The 21847-nt window shown below is 39.1% G+C and overlaps 1 protein-coding gene and 1 long non-coding RNA gene across 3 annotated transcripts; one reads left to right on the plus strand and one right to left on the minus strand.

The window, feature by feature from the left end:
• Positions 1 to 4975: 4975 nt before the first annotated feature.
• On the minus strand, positions 4976 to 10413 carry LOC149111655 (uncharacterized). The gene is made up of 3 exons (XR_016207027.1): positions 10013 to 10413; positions 9208 to 9461; positions 4976 to 5129 (listed from the first exon to the last, which is right to left on the minus strand). It is a non-coding gene; the product is annotated as an uncharacterized LOC149111655 (long non-coding RNA).
• On the plus strand, positions 5817 to 20550 carry LOC110061857 (uncharacterized). Of its 2 annotated transcripts, XM_020768716.2 has the most exons (11): positions 5817 to 5971; positions 6423 to 6481; positions 13510 to 13651; positions 14532 to 14579; positions 15500 to 15751; positions 16094 to 16305; positions 17345 to 17412; positions 18140 to 18164; positions 18298 to 18318; positions 18648 to 18743; positions 19326 to 20550. In XM_020768716.2, exons 1-11 carry the CDS (start codon positions 5944 to 5946, stop codon positions 19713 to 19715), a joined length of 1341 nt encoding a protein of 446 aa, XP_020624375.2. In that variant the 5' UTR covers positions 5817 to 5943; the 3' UTR covers positions 19716 to 20550. The 2 variants fall into 2 exon arrangements, with proteins under 2 accessions (XP_020624375.2, XP_020624376.2); XM_020768717.2 differs by lacking the exons at positions 5817 to 5971; positions 6423 to 6481 and adding an exon at positions 10462 to 10721.
• Positions 20551 to 21847: the final 1297 nt, after the last annotated feature.

The following is a 21847-nucleotide window of genomic DNA, read 5'->3' on the forward strand; positions in this document are numbered from 1 at the left end:
GTCACTGTAAAGAAAAACATAAAAGGAAAACTGATTAGTATGGGGAGAATTTCTCTCTTCAGGAGCTATCTCTATACAGCATCGGCGGAATATATAAGTTGTATCGAAAATGGGTTGGGACTTGTGTTTTGAAAAGGCTTGGAGTGCTTCATTTTAAAAACTTTCAGGGTTTGTTGCACATTATGGTACCCCTTGGGGTACATTTTTCAAGGTCAGCTGCAAACTGAAACGGGAAGAACTTGCCGACAGAACATAAACAAGTTGTGAGCTGGTTTAACAGTCGCTACCTTATAAGAGTTCCTATTCATTGAGATCCCACGACACATTGCCGTGCTATCTGCTATATAAAGTCGCATGTGCCGTTTTGCCTTTGTTATGTGCCCGATAGTCCCTTAAAACAAGACGGAAGTTTTGTGTGTCATGCACGCATTCATGAACAACTTCAGTAAAATAACAAACAACTTCTACTTCCCGTGAATTCGTTACAAAATAATTAGATAGATTTTGACGCTAATTCCATTGTCTTCTCTTTAGTTTTGACTATTCAGCGGTAGCTCTAGATCTTAGTCCTTGTTTCTCTCCATCATGGCGTAAGTGCTTATCTTAGTAAGTATGAAAAAAAAAATTGTCTCCCATTAATAACGGCGTAACATGATTAATATTAAATAACTTTTGTTTCGAGAATTGATTTGCAAGCTATCGAGCATTGCAACAGTATCACCACGCTGTTTATGTTTTACTCGTAATGCGTAGGAATTTTTGAACTGACTATGCATGGGTAGACTAATAAGCTACAACATGGAATAGCCTGTGAACAGGCTCTCTACTTCACTCTCAGCGGGCAGTTCCAACTCAGTCTTTCCAGCCTTGGCTGGAGCTTGTTCACAGGCTACAACATGGACTCGCTACTCTAATCATGCCTCTGTAATGTCTCGTGAACTACGGTAGCGAAACGGTAATGCATCAATTTGGAGAACGTGGTTTCCAAAGATTTGACATTTTCTGTCCTACAGTTTCAACAGTCACGTAAATGAAAGTCTCGAAACTGTTCTACTTGGTGATTTCAATTTTGATTATACTTCACCAAATGCGGCGACAAAAAATTTCCAGCGCATTGCAAATTTATTCAACTTGAAGCAGCTCATTACCGACCCTACCAGGATTACTCAAAATTCTAGAACTCTTATTGATTTATTTTTTACTTCAAAGCCTGAACTTTATGTATCTGGAGTATTACCGATCGGTTTTTCCGATCACTCGGCCATTTTTGGAATTAGGAAACTTCACAGAATTCCGCTTCCACCGCCAAGGATTGTTGAGGCCAGGAATTATAAACATTACGACCCCGCTTTGTTTTGCGAGGATCTAAACAGCATCCCATGGGATATCTTAGAACTTGACCAAACTCCTAATGATGCGTGGCAGTCATTCAAAGACCTATTTCTCACAGCGGCCGATGAACACGCGCCCGTTGTCACGCGCCGTGTCCGCGGAAGATCCGAAATAAAAGACCTCATGCACCAGCGTGATCATCAACACAAAAAAGCGATGTCAACAAACAAAGAGCTTCACTGGAGCAACTACAAAAGATTACGTAATGCTGTGAACACAAAAATGCGTAAAGAAAAATGTTGTTATTACTCCAGCCAGCTCTCAAATGATCAAAGATCTAAAGAAATGTGGCGAACACTAAACAAGATCTTACCTAAACAAAAGAAACCTGCGTCCGGAGGATCAGAAACAATGTCGGCAACGAACTTTAACAAGTTCTTTTCATCAATTGCAAAGAATCTATGCAGCGTCTTCAAAGACCATACCTTGCCAAGAATTTTAGCCCCCAGAGTTAACAATGACTTTACTCTGCAAGAAGTTAGCGCCAGTTTCGTGCGCCATGAGCTGTCAAAGCTAAAATCATCCAAAGCTACCGGGCTTGACAAAGTCCCCGCAAAACTCCTCAAAGACGCATCCTCTGTAATAGCCAAGCCAATCACTTATCTCATAAACCTCACAATTTCGTCTGGCGAAATCCCATCTCAGTGGAAGGAGGCTAAAGTAACTCCCATTTTTAAGGCAGGAAAAAAGGATGACGAGAACAACTATCGTCCGATTTCAGTTCTCCCCCTCGTTTCCAAGGTCATGGAACGTGCGGTCCAAGTTCAACTGTTAGCATTTTTTGAGGTTAACAAAGTTCTATCGGTATATCAATCCGGCTTCCGTAAGAAGCATTCTACCGAAACCGCGGTTGTCCACTTGGTTGATCATATATTAGAACACATGGACAAACAACAGTTGACTGGCGCTGCCTTTATTGACTTAAAAAAGGCTTTCGATCTTGTTGACCACAAATGTCTCCTTCACAAGCTAGAGCACTATGGAGTTAGAGGGCACAGTCTCGGCTGGTTCAGAAACTATCTCACCACCCGCTCGCAGCGAGTTCAATATGGAAAGGAGTTATCATCCAGCCTTCCTCTCGACTTCGGTGTTCCTCAGGGTTCCTTGTTGGGGCCTCTATTATTTGTGATACACATAAACGATTTGCCTCAATGTTTACTGCACTCGTCGATTAGCATGTATGCGGATGACACTGTTATCTATTATTCTGGATCTGAGGCTAGCAACATCAGGGAAAATTTACAAGAAGACCTCAACCGTGTTGAGCAGTGGTTGGTGAACAGTAAGCTAATACTAAACCAGAGCAAAACCAAAGGGTTACTCTTTGGAACAAGACAACTGCTGCAAACCACCTCAGACTTTGTCCTGCAGATTCAAAGCAAGGACATAGAGAGAGTGACGAAGTTCACTTACCTTGGGACTATGCTCGATGAACAGCTTCACTGGAAAGAGCATATAGACACTACTTGTAAAAAAGTTAATAAGCGTCTAGGACTTCTAGCACGCATACGATCTTGCCTCACTCTTAAAGCAGCGAAGTGTGTCTACAATACCCTTATTGAGCCAATCTTAAGTTATACTGACACTGCTTGGGGTGAACTGTCTGTTGGCTCCAGCAAAAGTCTGCAGCGGTTGCAAAACCGTGCTGCCCGTATCATTCTCAAGCGTGACTCTTCTAGAGATACTTTTAATGTTTTAGGGTGGACTGACTTAGAAACCAACCGTAAAATCCACAAATGTGTTTTAGTTTTTAAATGTTTGCATAACTTAGTTCCTCAGTATTTAAGTAACTATTTCATTAGGAACTACAATGTACATGGTTTCAATACTCGAAGGAAGGCTGACCTCCATCTACCCAAACCCAAACTTAGCCTTGGCAAACGTACTTTTAGATTTTCTGGCACAGCCCTTTTTAATTCACTACCTTGTAAAATCCAACAAGCTGTATCACTCTCCTCTTTTAAAAATCTTGTTAAAGCCCATTTTATTTATAGCATCTAATTTATGATACCTATTTTTTTCCCTAACAGTTCATGCTTGTAACTCGTTTCAATTTTTTAAACTCTTTTTATATAACTATTTCAACTACTAGACATTAGTTTTTTTTAAACTCTATTTTTATAACTATTTTAAACTATTAGACATTTTATATTTTTAGAAATTGTATTTAGCAGGGCCCCTCTGGATACCAGCCACTGTGCTGAATGGGCCACCCTGCATAAATAAAGTTTTACCTACCTACCTACCTACCATTGACAGCGAAGACAGCGAGAACCAATCACATCTCGGAACACTGTTCAGTTATCGATTACTTTAGCCAATCAGCGTCGAGTAAAACACATTTTCCATAGCTACATAATGAAGTTAAAGTGAGCCAATTGGCAGATGATACTAATCACTTTTGCGAAGATATTACCTCTGTTGACAAAGCTCTCTGTTTAGTTAACGACTTTGCGCCAGTTTCTGGTTTAAAACTCAATGTCAAAAAGACCAAGGCACTTTGGTTGGGTAACAGAACGACACCGTTTTTCCTATAGTGACTGCAGCAATAACTGGATCGGTTCAGATAAAGGTTCGGCCCTTTGTTTCGGATCTGGTACATGTACGTGCACCAACGGAGCTCTAAAATACAACTGATTGAATCACAACTGAACCAAAAACAAAGGTTTGACTTGGCCGGAACAGTGCCCCCCAAATAAAGGGAACCATTAAGAAGTAACAACGATTAACCATGGCGAGGATCTGGAAGAGAATTGCAATTTGGGAAAAAAATTGAAATAATACAGTGATACAGTATGTCATATAGTTCAAGGATAATGGATGGAAATTACAGCGGAAGCCGCGGAAAAAATGTTTCATCGTCGATCCTTTACTGAACACTTGTCGCTGGCTGTGAATATTCGATTCAATTCCACTTAAAAATATTTTATTCACGTAAAACGGAACTCAAAACTAACATCCGCTTAGCGTTCCTTTTTCATGAGTCACATGAAAAGAAATGTGCTTTATCTCACTAGTTCTTAATTCTTTCACTTTCCAAAACTGGATGGTAGAACTGCCTCTGATACTTCGTCTGATTACAGAGGATCGGTCCCATCAGCTCATTTTACACAAGACCGGTTTCAACGGACATTGATCCGCCTCAGCCCAGCCAGTCTGACAGAAGTCACACCGTTATGTTCTTGTGGTCGACAAACTTGTATCTGGGGAGAAAGTTGGTTTTGCGTGTATTTTGGAGTATAAAACTAAACGCTGCGAATTAAAATCGGTGGAATTACTAACAAGTCACCGTAAAAACCGTCGAAGATGCTTGGCTTTTAGAGTACGTGATTCACCGGATGGATCTTGAATATTAAACCTCAAGAATTTGCCGGAAAACATGCTGTTGTGACGTGAACCTAGGCAATAAAGGTGGCTAATAGAAATGACCTAAAAAGGTTAATCAAGAATTCCATGAGAAACTCGTAAAATGAATCTGCTCATCAGTTCAACAGCGGTTATATAATCACAGTCATTATATAACCTCACGTTTAATGGCCTTTAATTGTCGAGCAACGAAAAACAAAAGAAAGTCTAGGCACCGTTCTTGAAATGATAAGTACTTTTATTTAAATCTCTGATACGATGGCAGTATTTGACATCATTGCTATACGGACCACTTGAAAAACAAAAAGACACTTGACAAGGCCAGGTGAACTGATCATGGCCATCAACGAGGAACCCCGGCTCTACCAAATCTGCAAGAAAAAGAATTGAAAATTCACAAATGATCATCAATGTATCGACCGAACTATTCTATAGCGCTAATGAAACAGGAACCATGGTGTGTTTCTGTTTTCTTGTAAGAAAAATTCGGAACGACATTAACATTGTCCTTTTGCGATTCTCCTTTGTCGACGTAATAAATAAAACTATTAGGAGATCTTAATTGATTAGATAACAATATTATAAAAATCAATACAAAGTTGGCAATGTCGAATAGCCATGAGGCAATTATGATTAAAAGATGGCTTGCTATCCAACAATAACAGTAAAACATATTCAAGAAAGAAAAAGGTCACGGCCATAACGTGAACTCAGAAATCTTCGGCCAATAATTCGTATCTTCAAACTAAATCTCAGTAATTGGTATATTTGAACAAGTGGCTGTCACTGAGCAAATTCGACTATTGAAGAGCTTTGCATCTTCGCTAGCTGACACGGAAAGAAAATCCAGGACTTTTATCTTAGTATGTATATTAGAGAACAATGCTACAATAAATAAGGAGTGCCTCTTTTAGTTCGCGGTTTCTCTGTTCAAGAAACCAAGCTATTACATTCTTGGGAAAACAAAGGCGATACAATTGTTGTATGGAGGTGTCTGTAAATCTAGTCACGCCAATTATCCTTCGTATTATCGTGTGAACCAATCAGCGCGCGCGCTTAAGCTCATAACTTATGAATCCGCGTCACTGCGATTTCCGATTGCTCATTTTGCATATGGAGGTCAAGATTACCCAAGATTTCATCTTCTTCTAGTTATCGCTGCACACAAAACAACAGTCAGGAAACATGTCTTCTTATTCAGAAACTTCGAGCGGTAAGCTTTGATTTGGTGCTTGTAGAGTTCTGGATTTGATAACTAACTGGGCAAGTTTAGTGTCCTAAATGATAAATCGCGACCGTATAAATTCTCGCTTGTTTGCATGCAAAGCAGCATTGACCTCAAGGGCTAGTTGCTATCTTTCGTTTAAGGCAGCTAGCTGATTATTGTTTATTGCTTTGAAGATCTTTTTCACTTGACCCGGCCGACTGTTAAAAGCAGCCCCTAAATGAGAGCATGCATGATTTTAGTCGTTTAGCGACACACCTCTCGGAATCTTTTACAATCATTGAATTCCTGATAAATGTCATTGATTGCTATTTAATACTGCACTTAGAAATCTTAAAATATTAAGAGAATTGTCGACCGAAAACAGTGTTGGGTTTGAAGTGTTCTTGAATTTGGCGAATAGAAATTTAAACGCTCATAATTCCTTGTTTCTAAACAGAGGAGAGGAGACGAAGAAGACGAGAACAACGCGCTGAGCAAGAGACTTCGGAGGAAATGGTGAACTAAAATATGCATACTAAACATAATTGTCACATTGTTCCTCCAACTTTACTCCTTCTCGAAAGTAACAGTCTCTTCCAGCCTTGATATTGCTTTTCTAACCAAAGAACCGTGCTTGAAAATCTATTTTAGCCAGCAATCCTAGGAACTGGTTGTTTGGTGTCGAAACAATCAATAAAATTATAGGTGCATTCCTGAAGCGTGTCAAGACCTCCAGTCGATCGACACGAAAAAGTACGTATTTACAATTGCAAAAGCTCGATTTTAAGCGTCGCGGACTTTCCGCTTATGGTTGCTCCTATTGTTTGCACTCGCTCGCAAGACAAGATTTACTCGTCGACAAATAACTCTACGTATCGTGTCTGTGAATCTAAACGTTGTTATTCATTATCTTGCTGTAATGATCTTATCTCCATCAATGGCTTGCGGTAATTGGATACAGTGTGTTCGTGAAGAGCTCGGTCGAACTTTGTTCAATACTGTGTATGTGCTGTGAATAGAAAATCCATGTTGATAGATTTATTGTAGATGTTAGGCAGTCACTCTCTCGTCTCTCCCAGATTAAATCTAGCGTTACTGATTGCTTGATAATCGCACTGTGAAACAATTTTGATTGGGTTTCGACGATATTATTTATTCAAGCGCTGACATTAGAAAATTATGTCCAGAATGTAACAGAATGAGTGAATTAAGAAGCAAAAACCTAGTATATATACACAAGTGGGACCAACATTTTCTCCTATTTATGGACTTTATGTGGGGAGGGGAGGAGATGTTACAGATGGTTTCGGTGGAAAGAATATAAATTACATGCTACACTTGAGTATAACTGTGCTTTAAATCACTCAAGTGCATAGCATGTAAAAGCTTTAATAAGGCCCCCTTCTATGCTTGACAAAATAATGCTAATTTGTTGCCATTTTGGAACAAAGTTTATATGTTTTTCCTGATCGTACTTATGGAGTACATGTACAATACATATACAGTGCACGTACTAAAAGTATTCATGTAGATAATTTAATTAATAATTTTATAATTACATTGAATTTAGTATTAACTTGTTTACAACAGACCAAAATTAATACTACATGTAATTCTTGCTTGTGTACATGTACGTGTACACACACAAATGATTACCTTCTAAGAATATTTATGGTTTTCATTGACACTATCATCAAAAATCAAGAAAAATACATCTAACTGTCAATTTTACAAAGCTATGCTTTTCGCACATTCTAGAAATGTAAAGCAAATCCCTATGCAAAGTTTAATATCAAATCAGTGTATCATTTCAGAAATGAAGCAGTTTGAAATTTCTTATGTTCCAGATGAAAGTGTTTATAAATACGATCTGCCACAGGAGAAAAAAACCCTTTGCCTGCATACATGTACTCTGAGTGTCAGTTTTAATTTTCCACAATTGATAACAATTTGATTTAGTATTTACCTGCTTTTAACAGACAAGTACAAATTTTTTGTACGCGTAAATAAATGCATACACATCAGTGAGATATATAAGACCACACCAAGTTTCATTTGAGCCAAAATTTAGAGAAAAAATACACATGTAACATGTAACAGTCAATTTTTAATTTGCATATTCCACAAATGCACTGTCAAGCAAATCTCTACATGAATTATGATATCAACTCAGTGAGTAATTTCAGAAATGAAGCATTTTGAAGTTTATGATGTTCCAGACAAATTTTGTTTGTTGAACTGCCACAAAAAACCGCAGATACCTTACATGACAGCTTTCATTTTCTTGAAAATTATTTTTCTAATTCATGTACAAAGTAACTGGTAACAGAAACATCTCAAAGCTATAATTTGGGCAGACTGTTCCATTTGGTCTGGGTCCCTTGTACCTCAAACCTGTTAGTTTTACAATGTAGCTCATGCACGAAAACCATTTTAGAAATTTTTATGACATCTGCAAAATACATTGTATATCTGTACATCAAGAGTCTGGGAAGAGTATCTCCAGTTCTCTCACATCTGTAGTCATTCCCAGACTCCCCTGAAAACCACTCGCAATCGTAAAGTGTGATTATTAAATTAAAAATGCATTATTTATTTTATTGTCATACGACCTTCTAATTTAAGTTCTGGGAATTTTATGCTACATCAGGACAAAATACAAAACTCACTGGCATTTACAATTCAAACTTACAGGAGGTCTATTGTTTTCAAAATTATATTTTGAAATTCTTGTGACTCACTGTCACAGTGGTAAGAGTTTTGTCGTAATTGTACATCAAGAGAATATCCAGATTTCTGTAAATTTATACACTTTAAATTCATATTTCATATCATGGATTGCCACTATTTTTCTTTTGTCCTTCGAGTTAAAAAAAGTATTAATCACACTTGTCTCAACAATTATACAGTAGCTGCATTGTTACACTGTTGTTAAGAAAGATAAATATTCAAAAGGGCATGGTCATGCTTCATTTCCTGTAAGTGTTTTCTGTTTCAATTTGTAGATGAATTGAGAGTTTATTTTACTGCTTATGCAGCTTAAAAGAGTACTCGGAGTTTTAAATGAACTGAAACAGTGTAAAAAGCCAACTTGTCTATGAACAAAAACACAGTGTGCACCACAGCTGTGCACTTCCGTAACGGGGAGCTGGCCGTCAAAGTGTAGTTGCAAAAGCTTCTAGATCTTTCTTCAACATCACTCTTTTTGCATAATAGTGTACTAACAAATTACAAACACTAACCTGTTCTCCACTCACTACGTTCAGCCTTGATGTGAATTTCTCTCCTTTTGCCTTTGGGTTTGAGAACTTTTCTAGTCAGCCCATCTTTAGAAAACAGTTCTGAATACACATGTATAGCTGCTAAGCTTTATTTGACTTGTGCCATCAAGTTATTTTCAGATTCTTTTCATTCTTAGTCACAAAGGCTCCTTCTATCACAAATACATGTCAAGTTGCCTTCTTCATTGTGACATTTGCTTCCCTTGGATAAGCTTCTGAAAGGAAAGCAAAATAGAAATTTAAATTGTACAATGGAATGGGTCTTCTTTTCTAGACAATCCTACAAAGTAATAAATTATATAAGGTTCAAAATTTTTTAAGGGTTATTTTTGTAATCCCCCTGATTATCAAACGCATCAACTTGTACTATCATTTGCAATCCAGTGATTTACAATGAATCACTAGTCAGACTGTAAACTTGTGATGAACATGTAGATGTCTTGGGAAAGCTGACTATCAGCTGTTAATGTAGTTTGTACATGTTTGTAGGTCTACTAATTATCGAACTATGACCATCTTATCTGGTAGAACATAAAATATAAATACCTGAAGAAAATCATCCTTTACTATCTACGATTTTGTGTTTTCTTAGCTTATTTGAACATGTACAATTATGTACTTTTATGAAAATCTGAATCGTACACTGTCAATTGCAGCTGGTTATCAACAACATACATCCACCCTGCATGATCTGTACACTAAGATTTGTAGCTAAGGTCATACTATATTTTTAAACAGATGAAAATTTCTGTGCTTGAACACTTACATGCATGTGCTTTGAACACCTCTTTGCTTCAAGGCAGTAGAGTTGAAAACCTCCAGTCCTCCACTCTTTTCTGTATGTGATGGAATGTGACATCTCCATTTTCCACTCCAGAGTTGCGTGATACTTGTGAGTGCAAACAACAACCTGAAACCCTAGATCTCATCAGTGTCGCAATTTGATCCTTGATCATTCTGTTCCAAATTTTGTAAGTTGGCACTGCATGAAAACATTTCTAAATGCACTCTGTTGCTATTTTAGGAATTGTCTTTTCATATGAAATGTTTAAATTCTCGTTCTCAGGCATAGATGGCATAAAAAGTAAGGAAAACCAAGTTGGGATGTAACATGTCAATTAGTAGCCTTGATGTTTTTTGTGTTGCCCCATGACATCTTGAACAAAGGGCATTGATTGAAGCTTGGCTCAACAATAAACTGAACTTGTTTTGTTGTGAGGGACCTGGGGCTGATGGAACAAGAGATAGCCAAAGAAAACTAATGAATGTGTGGCAGAGATTGTCAGCATTCCACAGGCCAACAAATCAATACATTAGCAGACGCCTTGGCTGCTGTCCTGTACTGCTCTCCTGAAGCTCTCTGTGCTCTGCCCTTAAATTTGCTGTGATCTTCACAGAGCTCATTCACCAAGTCAAGGTTTCATCTTGAGTGTTGTTAGTTCTGTGATCCTTAGTCTTCAAAAACTGAAATGGAGGTATGATTTAACTTTCTTTTGCCTTTGTGAAGTGTGGCATTGTCACATTATACCGAGCAGAGTGAAAGCTCAATGGAGGTTGGGTCACTCCCTTTAAATGATCTGTTTTCCAACTCTTTTCCAAAATTCCTTAAGTGAACAATTGTGTGAGATAAAAGTAAGCTCTTATTTCTAAACATAAAGCCATTTCATTCAGAGGACATGAAATTGCACTAAAAATTGTTAAGCCATTGGATTTCTGTAAGTCTGGTCAGCTCACGGAGCTTTCATTTATGTAAATTGTTTTGTTTACACTGGGATAATCTGTAGTTCAGTATTTGATCATTTTTAACATGCAACTAAAATTTCCTCTGGAGAATAATTCATTATGTTGTTTTGGCTGTGTTTATAACACGCATGTGTGCAACAGATTCCATAGACAAATTTCCATTTCTCTTTGTATAGAATGGAACACTGTCTTATACTTGTATTATTGCTACAGTAGGGCTCTACTTGAGCAAATAAGTATAAATCTGCTTAGCCGAGGCAATCTGAACTAAAGGTGAATCTGTGGGATTTCATAACTCTTGAACCATGTTCTCAATATTTATTTTATTTACTCTGTTTGTGTCTAGCCACTTTTGGCATGTGGATGCTACAATATAAAGGCTCTAAGCCAAATGATAAAAGTTTAAGATAGCTGCTGGGTGCTAATCCTGTGGTAAATTTGCATTCTCCTCACAGCAGCGTCCCTTTTATGACTTATATTCAACTCTGTGTAATGCCTGAAGGTATTGGAGGTTTTAATCTGCTTCTTTTGTTAAAGAACCTCGCATGTATTGCAGCTCTCGCTGTTTACATGTATTCTATCAAAACTACAGGAAGCAGACATTCTAACTTCATAAATGTTTTTCTTGGATCTGTATTTAACATTCTTTAAGAGAAGGGTATCTGTTACTGTAATGAGTGAGAAATTATAGTAAATTCTTTTGTTTTGTTGAACCTTGAAAAAGTTCTAAGTTGAACTCAAGCAAAGGCTTACAATACAAACATTTCTGGACAAGACAATAATTACAGGCTTTTAAATTTTTCTCTATATTTGGTCATAGTATTTGATTCACTGGCTTTTTAGCATATTCATCCATGCAATGAATCAGCCCAGAGGTCAGGCCATCCAATGACCCCACCCAAATTCTACAGCACATTCCTGAAGTGTTTTCTCTGGGCTCTGTGGCTTATCTGCTAAATTGTGGCTCTAGATTTCCATACAAACTGATTTATGTTCCAACAGTTTTTTCCTGTAACAAAATCTAGTGAGAATTTGCTCTGAAAAATCAAAATATCTGTGTGCAAAAGCATTAGAAAATTGAAAGAAGAGGTGAAGCACATTAATTGTAGTGTGACACTGTTGCTCTTTATTTATATGCAAAGCTGCTTTGAATGTTTAACAGAGAAGAACAGTTGTTAGCTGTTGACATGAAACCCATGAACTCTTCATTATTTTGATCTATTCCTGCACTGTACAGATTAAGTGTTAAGTTTACATTAGATGAAATATATTCTTTGGTTAATTTGGCTCTTAGTCAGTGGAAAACACAAGACAGATATTCCAATTGATCTCTCGCTAATTTGCATTTTTATCCTGTTAATAGTAACTTTAATTTGCAGAGCCAGTGTTCAGCTGGTTGAACCAATTTCTAATAAATGACTTAAATTACCTTGGTTTCATAATTTATATCTTGTTGTTAGATGAACGTGTACCAACAGGAAAGGGAATCTAGTGTTTTTATTTTATTTTTTCTCCCTTCCCGGTTTTGGATGTCAAAATTTCACAGTAATCAATACATTTTTTGTACAAAATTGCACTGATTGTACTAATCTCCAGAAATTCTGTTGCATGTTATAAAATTAGAATTTAAATGTGTATGAGGTTTTAAATCATTGATGATCAAAGTTCTCAATTGTGCATATATATGCAGGATTCAATTTTAAATAACATTACACATTGAATTTTCAGTATTATTGGCATGGAAAGTCTTTGACAGTATTTGAAATATTTTGAACTCAAATTTCGACATAGATGTGAAGTACATGTAAATGTAACATCAGTTGAATGACAACTTTTAACAGTTGGTACACACAGAGCAGAAACTACATGTACATGTACATCAGGGGTTTCATTAGGGGCCGGGCAGTGGGCAAATCGAGTGGCTGTGAAGATGATTTTGCCTGCCTGGTTTGATCATCTAGAGGAATCTTCTTCTTCTAGAAAAGTTAGTTTCAAAACGTTTTGTCTGCCTGTGAAAACCAGTTGTCCTCCTGCTGAAAAAGTTAATGAAACCCCTGTGTACATGTAAGTTAAGTTAATAAAATTTTAGTCTGGTATTGAAACTGATTGCTTTAAAGAGCCCGAAAAATCTTAAGACAGGAAGCAAAAACACGATGACAAAATTATGAACAGTGGACACCACACTATTCAGGTCAAACAAATATTTCAATTAGACCAGCTTTAGAACTACATGTTCATCACAGAATAAATCTATAGTACATGTTGTTGAGGTGCAGTGGCTGAATGCTAGTTACTGGTCTTTTATGAGTCTTAGCCAGGGTCATTGTGTTGCATTCCTGGGCAAGAGATTTACAACTGTACATGTAACTCTCTCTGGGGACACAGTGTTTGGAGGTTTTTAGCATAATTTTCCTAAGACACATGCCCACTGTCTTTCTCAAACCATCATCACACCAACTTTTCATTTTCTTGGAAGTGAAATCCAACAGTAAATAATTCATGCTTAAAACTTCTTCGTAGGACGAAGCGGCTAAGAGAAGAGAGGCACGCAGAAAAGAACGTGAGGCACGGCGTGCGGAAAGAGATGCAGAAGATGCTGCCGATGAAGAAAAGAGGAAAAAGGAAAGGGAAGAGAGGCGAAAAAAGAGAGACACAGGAAAAGGTGTGTTAACATGTAGCTGATCTGTAAATTTTGTGAAAAAACTTCAGATCATGCTGTTTTTGTTAGTGACTTTCCAGACACTACTGCATGCATATACATGGGTGGTTTGACTTTGTGTGCGGCCCATTGACCTGAAATTTTAATTTACCAATCAGGAGTTCAGAAGTTGGAAAAATTGTTCTGTCCTGGGCCCTGTTTCTTGAAGGTCCCAAAAAATTTTCACATCCGGAAAGCCATGGCGAAATCTCAAACTTTATGATTACAGAACTTTTTTATTCACATATTCTTAGAGTGAACCTCTGAACTAAAAAAGGCTTTACAGGCCCAAAAAGTTTCCGGGGCTTTTATGAAATGGGCCCCTGACGTCAATCTATGTTAACAGGATAGGCATTCAGCAGTTGGGAAACGTTTTTCACTAGAGACAGCATTGAATATTCAGAAGAAGAGAATCATAACTCCACAAAGGATACCAGATTGTCAAAAGTGAAAAATATGAAACGTGTTGTGTCTCTCAGCTTTAAATTTCGCACCAAAACTGGGTCGCCCGCGTCCAGCAGTTTACTCTTACTTGAGTGTTCCTGGGTAGGAAAATAGTTGTGATATTTGAAACAAATTTGTTTCTCATCATTTTAAACCCAGAATTCTCTAGTTAAGTATTAGAAGAGGCCAAAGGAACTTTGACATTATCTTCATTTTTGTTTGCTTTGAAGAAAAAGACTATTACCATGTCATTTCTGTAAGACAGTTTGGTCTTGACTGCAGCTCATACTGCAGGTGCAGTTGCCATATGCAAGAGATGCACTGTGCACTCTAACTACATTTACATGTGTACCATGGAATGATGGAGAGACATAGTCATGGTATTTTTGTTTTCTTACAGATGAATCTGCTGAAGAGAGTGCATCAGCTCGCCGTCGCCGTGAAAGAGGTAAGCCTATTATTTCTAACAACCATTGGAAAAATTGCCATTTAAACTTATACATGGAATGATCCTCAAGTTAATGTAAGCAGTTTTAATGTACATGTTTTAGATGACCCACAACAACTGTCGGTTACAATTACAAAAAAAACGTAATCTGTGTGATATTCATGTAATTCAGAGGCACAGGTCTAGGACAAATGGTGACCTATTTCCAAAACAAAAAGCGCCTTGGCACAAGTTCGTACAGGGGTCCAGGGCAGTGCTCCCCCAGGAATATTTTGATTTTAACTCCCTTAGGGTTTCCGAGTTGTTTTGAAAAATCTTACTGATTTCATAAATTGGTGGAAACCGGTATGGATCCGCACCTGAATACAAAACTAGAGCATTAAGGGCTAAATTCCAACATACCGGTAAGAATGAGTGAATACTGAATACAATAGTGATGGAAATAAAATGGAAGACTTAGGAATGGAAAAGTTGCTTGTTTAATGAGGGTTTTTCCCACCCTATATGCAAGACCTTGATTTTAAGTTGGGAAGGTGTGCAGCTGTACAAGCAGCTTTTGAAAGCAGCAATCAGTTTATATTGTTTCCTGGTAAGATCAAGTTATTTGTGGTTTTCTATCATGTACAGTGTAGATGTAATGGTGGTACTCGCTAATTCTAGAAGGTTGTTATTTTTGGGAATTGAATAGATATACTTTCAAACTTCACCTAAAACCTTGCAAGGTTAACCTTACTTTTAGGGGTGGGAAGGGGGGGGGGGGGGGCAGGAGGGTGTACTTGTGTCTTTTGGCTGAGAGGTAAATAATAACAGTAAACAATTAACACTAAGATAATTTGGCAATCACAAACCTGCTCAAGAAGCATTCCAGTATGTGCTGTACCTTCAAAGTTAAGCCTGTGCTGGTTCATTTTGCTCAACAGAGGAAGAAGAGAAGAGAAAAGCTGAGGAGGAAGCAGCAGAACAAAGGCGAAGAGAAGAAGAAAAGCGAAGAGAACAAGAAAGACGAAGGCGCGAAGAAGAGGAAGAAGAGGAAAGGAGAAGAATGGAGGAGGAGAAAAATCGTCTAAATCAAGATCATGTTGACGCAGATGAGGGTGATGAAGAGGAAGATGAGGAGGAAGAAGAGGAAGAGGAAGAAACCATCATGGATCGACTAAGTCCCCAGAAAAAGCGTAAGTAATAACGTATGTTCACCTTGATGTAACACCATCCATTAGATTCTGAAAAGGTTTCACATTAGTTGTTTTCGGTAATACTTTAATTTATCAACCAAAGAAAGTATATCTTGTTCTAAAAGTCCGCCATATGGTGCCTGAAGAACAGTGGAAAAACTCCCCAAAACGTCGCGTTTTAAACACATTTTGACCTCAGAAGAGTCCTCTTTAGAACTAGATTTACTAATTATTTATTTTATATGTGAATATGAGAGGTTCTGAGAGTTTCAGAAAAAACTATTACTTCTAGTTGTCTCTGAAACTTTGGTCACTGAAGATTTTACATGGCTTTTCCAACAGAGGCAATTCTTGAGGGGCTGGCTAATGAGCTGCGCCGAATAGTTGAAGAGCGAGAAGCCAAGAGTGTGCCAGCTTCCCAGCAGGAACTTGACGAACTTGACCTCAAACTGCGCTCCCTTCGAACACAGCTGCGAAAAGCAGAGGAAAATTCTAATGTGCTTGCGAAGCAAAAGAAAGAACTCGAAGAGAAGATCAAGAAAAATACAAATGATGTAAGTTGTTTTCAACCTTGTTCCATATTGTGCATTTTGGTGTTCTACATTGGTACAGTTAAACTGAATTAAGTAATCTTCTTGTTGGATCAGACTATCCACAGGACAAATTGCTGTCCAGTGGATAGGTGTTGACAAAACACTGATGGTGATTTATCCACTGGATAGCAGTTTCCTGAGGGCCATTAGGTTATCATTTTTATTACTGTCAAATGTCACCCTCGTAAAATAAAGTCTTCCTTACTTACTTACTTACTTACTCCCTTTGACCAGCTGGAGCCTTTGACACTGCTCATGTGTTGCATGGCTAAATAACGACTTGCACATGTATGTTTATATGTGAAAAAATGCAAATTACAGTTGAACCTCCCGTAAGTGACCACCCAAAATGTCAAGCCTGGGTGGTCACTTATGGGAAGTGGTTGCTTACGAGAGCTTAGACCATATTTGGCATTAGCATAAGGTATTTGGCATTAGCATAAAGTAACTGCAGAGACTTATCCATGTTTTACATGTTTTATTCATGTGAAAAGTCGATTTTGAGAAAAAATCTGACACTTCCCATTGAGAAATTTCCACCTCTTGAACATCTACTATCCAGGAATGTGATAATGTTCCAACGCCTTATTATCCAATTTTTTGCTCTATTATCTGTCCATTGGTTGCTTACGGGAGGTTAAAAACAAATGAAAATTTCATTTTTTAGCTCTAAAAGTGGTCACAGTCACTTACAAGAGGCTTCAAATAATAACAGTGATTTGACTTAGAAAATTTTGGTATGTTGGAAAACTGGTCTCTGACAAGAGGTGGTAGCTTGCGAGAGGTGCTCGCAACCGGAGGTGCGACTGTATATGTACGTGTAGAAGAAGCACAGGTTGAGCATCAATTTGTCTGATTGTTCAAAATGAAGATAATATGCATTACCGGTAGTATATGCAGGCTACAAGTGCATATTTTGTCGACGTTGCTGTCATCTTCATCATTAATTATCATCCTTTGTTTAACAATGCAGGTGAAATGTGTTTTGTTTTTCTTTTAGATCAATCATCTTCGTACCCAGGTTAAGAGCACGGAAGATGAGAACGCTCGTTTAATTAAGGAGGGAAAGTAAGTTACTCATTGTACATAGTACTAAACTACGTGGCCGCGTAGTGGCAGGTCTAAAACACAGGTCATGGGTCACAGGTTACTATTGTTTTTACCAATACTGAAACAACCTTAAACCTTGACTTATACTAACCTTAAGCCTAAACATTGTCTTAGTGTAGTATTTAGGCCTAAGGTTAGCATTAGGAAGGGGTAAGGGTTGTTCCAGTATCGGTAAAACAATGACGCGTGACCTGTGTTTTAGACCCTAGTAAGCTTAAAACCCTTCGACTTTAAAGGAAGGTCTTGGAGGTCCGGTGCTTAACTTGACGTAAAGGAAATCTCGTTTGTCAATGAGATAAAAATGGTGTCGGAACTTCTCAGGTAATTTGCGACTCCTGTGAGCTAAGCTTACATGTTGCACGCTAAACCATCAAGGATCTCAGGTTACACGAGCTTATCTCTACGCTTTAGATCTCTTAAATTACTCGTGGACTGAATTAAACATCTTTGGGCCTGATTGTGTACTTACATGTAACATATCCTTTATGATTACATTAAAAACATACCTCTGTCAAGAAGGGTAAAGTCAATTCCTCCGTGAATTCCTCCCATGAAGGATGAAAGCAGCCATGTTACCTTGTCACGTGACATTCGATTGCGGGATTCGGCTGCAGTTAGGTTTTTGTGGGGGTAGCCCTCGGGGTATACTGTGAAAACGTAATGAAAATTACATTTTTTTTTTCAGGAAAGTGGCTCCTCAAAGAGCAGCGGTAAGTCACTGTATTCAATCGGGACTGATTCAATGCATGTATGTTTGGGGTTTTTAGATTATACGAATGTTGTTACAACCAAAACTAACTTTAATTTTCTTTTTCTCTGCATTTGCGTATTCCGCATAAACAGAAGAAGACCCTTCCACCAAAGGTACGTTATATTTTTGTCTGCCTTAACCACGTGATATGGCCACCATCTGCAGGAAAATTTGACAAAAACGAGAAGGGCCCGGGAACATGTTGTGAGAATGGGTGCGAGTAACCATGGTAACTATAAAAACCATGGAATATTCTGAAAAAGGAAAGGGCTAAAAATTGTCCAAAAATATCTTTATTGGAGATACTTTCTTGCTTTAACTTTCGCATGACTGGCAAAATTGCTTTGAATAAAATTTGGGGTTTAGATTTAAAGTATCTTTAAGTGTTGCTGCTAAGAAACTTATTTTTAACGGCCTTCCTTTCTCGCGTTTTGTCCCACAGAAAGGAAACTTTGTAAATGTGGTGCGTAAAGCTCAGGCGGCTGCATGGGAGGAGAAATTTATGGCAATGAAGGCCAAGCAGAAGGAATCTAACAAGGTCAGTGTCATTACAAGCTGTGTTTACACTCTAACCAAGGCAAATGAGTGCCATTTTCGGTCTTCTTTAGGCTAAGCAACGAATCACATGCTGTTCACTGATTGGTCAGAATGTCTTCTGGTACTTTCACGACGATTTGCCAGAAACAGTTCTTGTTCCCAGTCCACCTCTGTTTTACCTTGTATTAATTCGTGGAAAACAAGCTGTCGATCAAATCGCGAGATTTCTTCTAGTTCTCGGTTAAAACTATCTTCGGTCATTTTCGACAAGTGCCGATGTTTCACGAAGTTTTTCGAGACTTCATTCGCTCGAATCTTCGAAAAAAGCGGACGTTAAAACCGTCCGGCAACAGACTTGACGAGCAGGAAGTTCCTATAAGAAGCCGTTGTGATGGAATGTGGATTAGAAGAAAATAAAGTGATCAGAAAAAGGTTCGTTGAACGGGCAGAAAAGATTTAGTTTTGTGCCAAATATTTCGAGTTTGTAGCTTTTAAATTCGTGTCCTATCAAGGCAAAGGTTGAGCTCTTTATTACAACAAGAGTTACGCGTAATTATTGACACTGCAAAATTGTTCTTGACAGATGAGCGAGGAGCTTATGAACAAAATGAACCGAGTCAAGCGCACAGACAGTCCCCTGTTAACCGGGCTCAAGAAGGACAAGAAGGACAAGAAGAAAGAAGAGAAGGAAGCCGCACCAGCCTGGGCCAAGAGCCAGCTGAAGAAGGGAGGCAGCAAACCCTGGGGCGAAGAAAAGAAGAAGGAAGGCGAGAAGAAACCCGACTGGTCAGGACGAGTGGCTCTTAAGAAGACCGAGAAAAAGGAAGGCGTAGAACTGGGCGAGAGCAAGCGCCAGGATTGGCGGGAAGGTCTGAAGAAAGCTCCGAAAAGTCCTGGTGTCGAAGGCGCTGGTGACCCCGAGTGGAAAGGTGTGAGCCTGCGCACAACTGGCCGACACGACGAAGATGATTAAACCTGAAAAACTTGTTTAGGAGTAGGTAGTCTTGCTACAAAAACAAGTTCTCTTAAAGCATTTTAAAAGCCGATTTTTTAGGCTCTTTTTGTATGAATTTTTTCTAAGCCCGTTAAGCCTTGCCCACGTAAAGAAATGTAGTTTAGTTGAGCCTGTAGAAGGTGATTCAAATGACCGCGAAAGGAAGTAAAAAGGTTTTTTTTTTCGATGGTTGGTTCCCACCCTCTTACCTCCATAAATATTTCTGAACACGGATATTCTATTTGAAAATTGAAATGGCAACTTTGGTTATAAAGTAGGTTAAATTCTCCTTACAAGTGAAATTAGTGCAGGTTAGACAAATTGCAATGTTGTAATGCTGGACGTATGCGTGATTCTCGTAGCCTCTTTCACTAATAATACATTGATGTCTTGAGGAGAAATTATGTGCAGATCTGTGGCCTGAGCGGTGAGCACGAATTACGACACGTCATTTATGGAGATGAAAGGGTCTTGTGTTATTCCTTCAAAAATTCGCCACAATGTAGTTGTATCATTTCGCTGTGGTTCGATCTACGACTGCAGTCATACGAGGTCGGAAGGAAACTGGGAACTCGGTATGGATAAGAACACTGTTTGGAATGTTATGCTCAAAATCACAAAGTTGTTGTTAGGCTGTGTAATTCATTGTTGTGTTTAATTGTCTTAGTTTCGCATTTTTATATTGTCCTGAACGCCATGAGATTTTTTTAAGTGAAAGATATTCTGTAATCGGGCTGCATTAAATGTCAGAATCATATCCTTTGTATGTTTTGTTTACTTTTCTATAATTCAATAAAGCTCGTTTTCTAGCAAACCACTGTTGATTGTTTTTGTTGCGTCGTAGTTTTTGGTCTAACCCCAGCGGCGACTACCATATTAGAAGGACGGGGAAGGACGGGGAAGGACGGGGAAGGACGGGGCAGGACGGGGAAGGACGGGGAAGGACGGGGAAGGACGGGGAAGGACGGGGAAGGACGGAGATGGACGGGGATGGACGGGGAAGGACGGGGAAGGACGGGGATGGACGGGGATGGACGGGGATGGACGGGGATGGACGGAGAAGGACGGGGAAGGACGGGGATGGACGGGGAAGGACGGGGATGGACGGGGAAGGACGGGGAAGGACGGGGATGGACGGGGATGGACGGGGAAGGACGGGGAAGGGCGGGGAAGGGCGGGGAAGGACGGGAAAGGACGGGGAAGGGCGGAGAAGGGCGGGGAAGGGTGGGGAAGGGTGGGGAAGGGTGGGGAAGGACGGGGAAGGACGGGGAAGGGCGGGGAAGGACGGGTGTGTTCATCGTACCTTTTGGGCGTTAAACGTTTTGGTACCTTCTCTGGTGTTCATCCTAAAAAGGTTCACAACGGGAGCATTTGCCGGAACCTTTTAGGGTAGTGAGCCAAACCAAATATGACAGGAGACAATTGTTTTTTGGAGTGAAAAGCATTTCAAGCCAAGCCCACAAAATAGGATCTTAATTGGTACATCTCGGGGGTTCTTTTCAAACTTTCTCAGGAGCAGCCCCGTCGTTTTTACATGGGAGTCCCCGGGGGCTAATATGGCTTCTGATGCAGTCGTGTCTGAATTGTCACGGGACAGAAGCATTGCGTGACTGTTTCTGTTGTATAGTCACACAATACCTCGATGAAGGTTACGTGATTATTCAAATACACTGGGCAAGAAAGCAGAGAGCTAGTAACGCAGCACATTGAGCGATTATTTGAACTGAAAAAGCCTTGTATCGTTTAGCGATATAGAGTTTGGCCAGTGGTTCAACACTAGTGTCGGCGTCAAACTGCGTGACGAAATCAAGAGTGCTGACCCTAACATTCTCTTCGTCTCTTCGCCGTCCGTGAGGTACACATGGGGGCCTGGAAACGAGCTGTGTGGACTGTTGACGTCATGAAGCGTTTCTTGTTTTCGCGTCTAATCAAAATCAAGTGTAAGGAAGGGAATACTTCGGCAGTAGGATGTCAATTGCAAAGCAAAGTAATTGGTTGACCGAAAAAGGGTCATATCACCCTCAGGAATCACTGTATGATGAGGCGTGTTCCTTCGCGAAATCCCTAAGGCTAGATTTCCAGTTGTGAGCAAGGGAGGACCCCCGGAATGC

The sequence above is a fragment of the Orbicella faveolata genome, unplaced genomic scaffold (assembly GCF_042242905.1).
Source record: "Orbicella faveolata isolate gen_17 unplaced genomic scaffold, um_ofav_v1 contig_2, whole genome shotgun sequence".
NCBI classification, from domain to species: Eukaryota; Metazoa; Cnidaria; class Anthozoa; order Scleractinia; family Merulinidae; genus Orbicella; species Orbicella faveolata.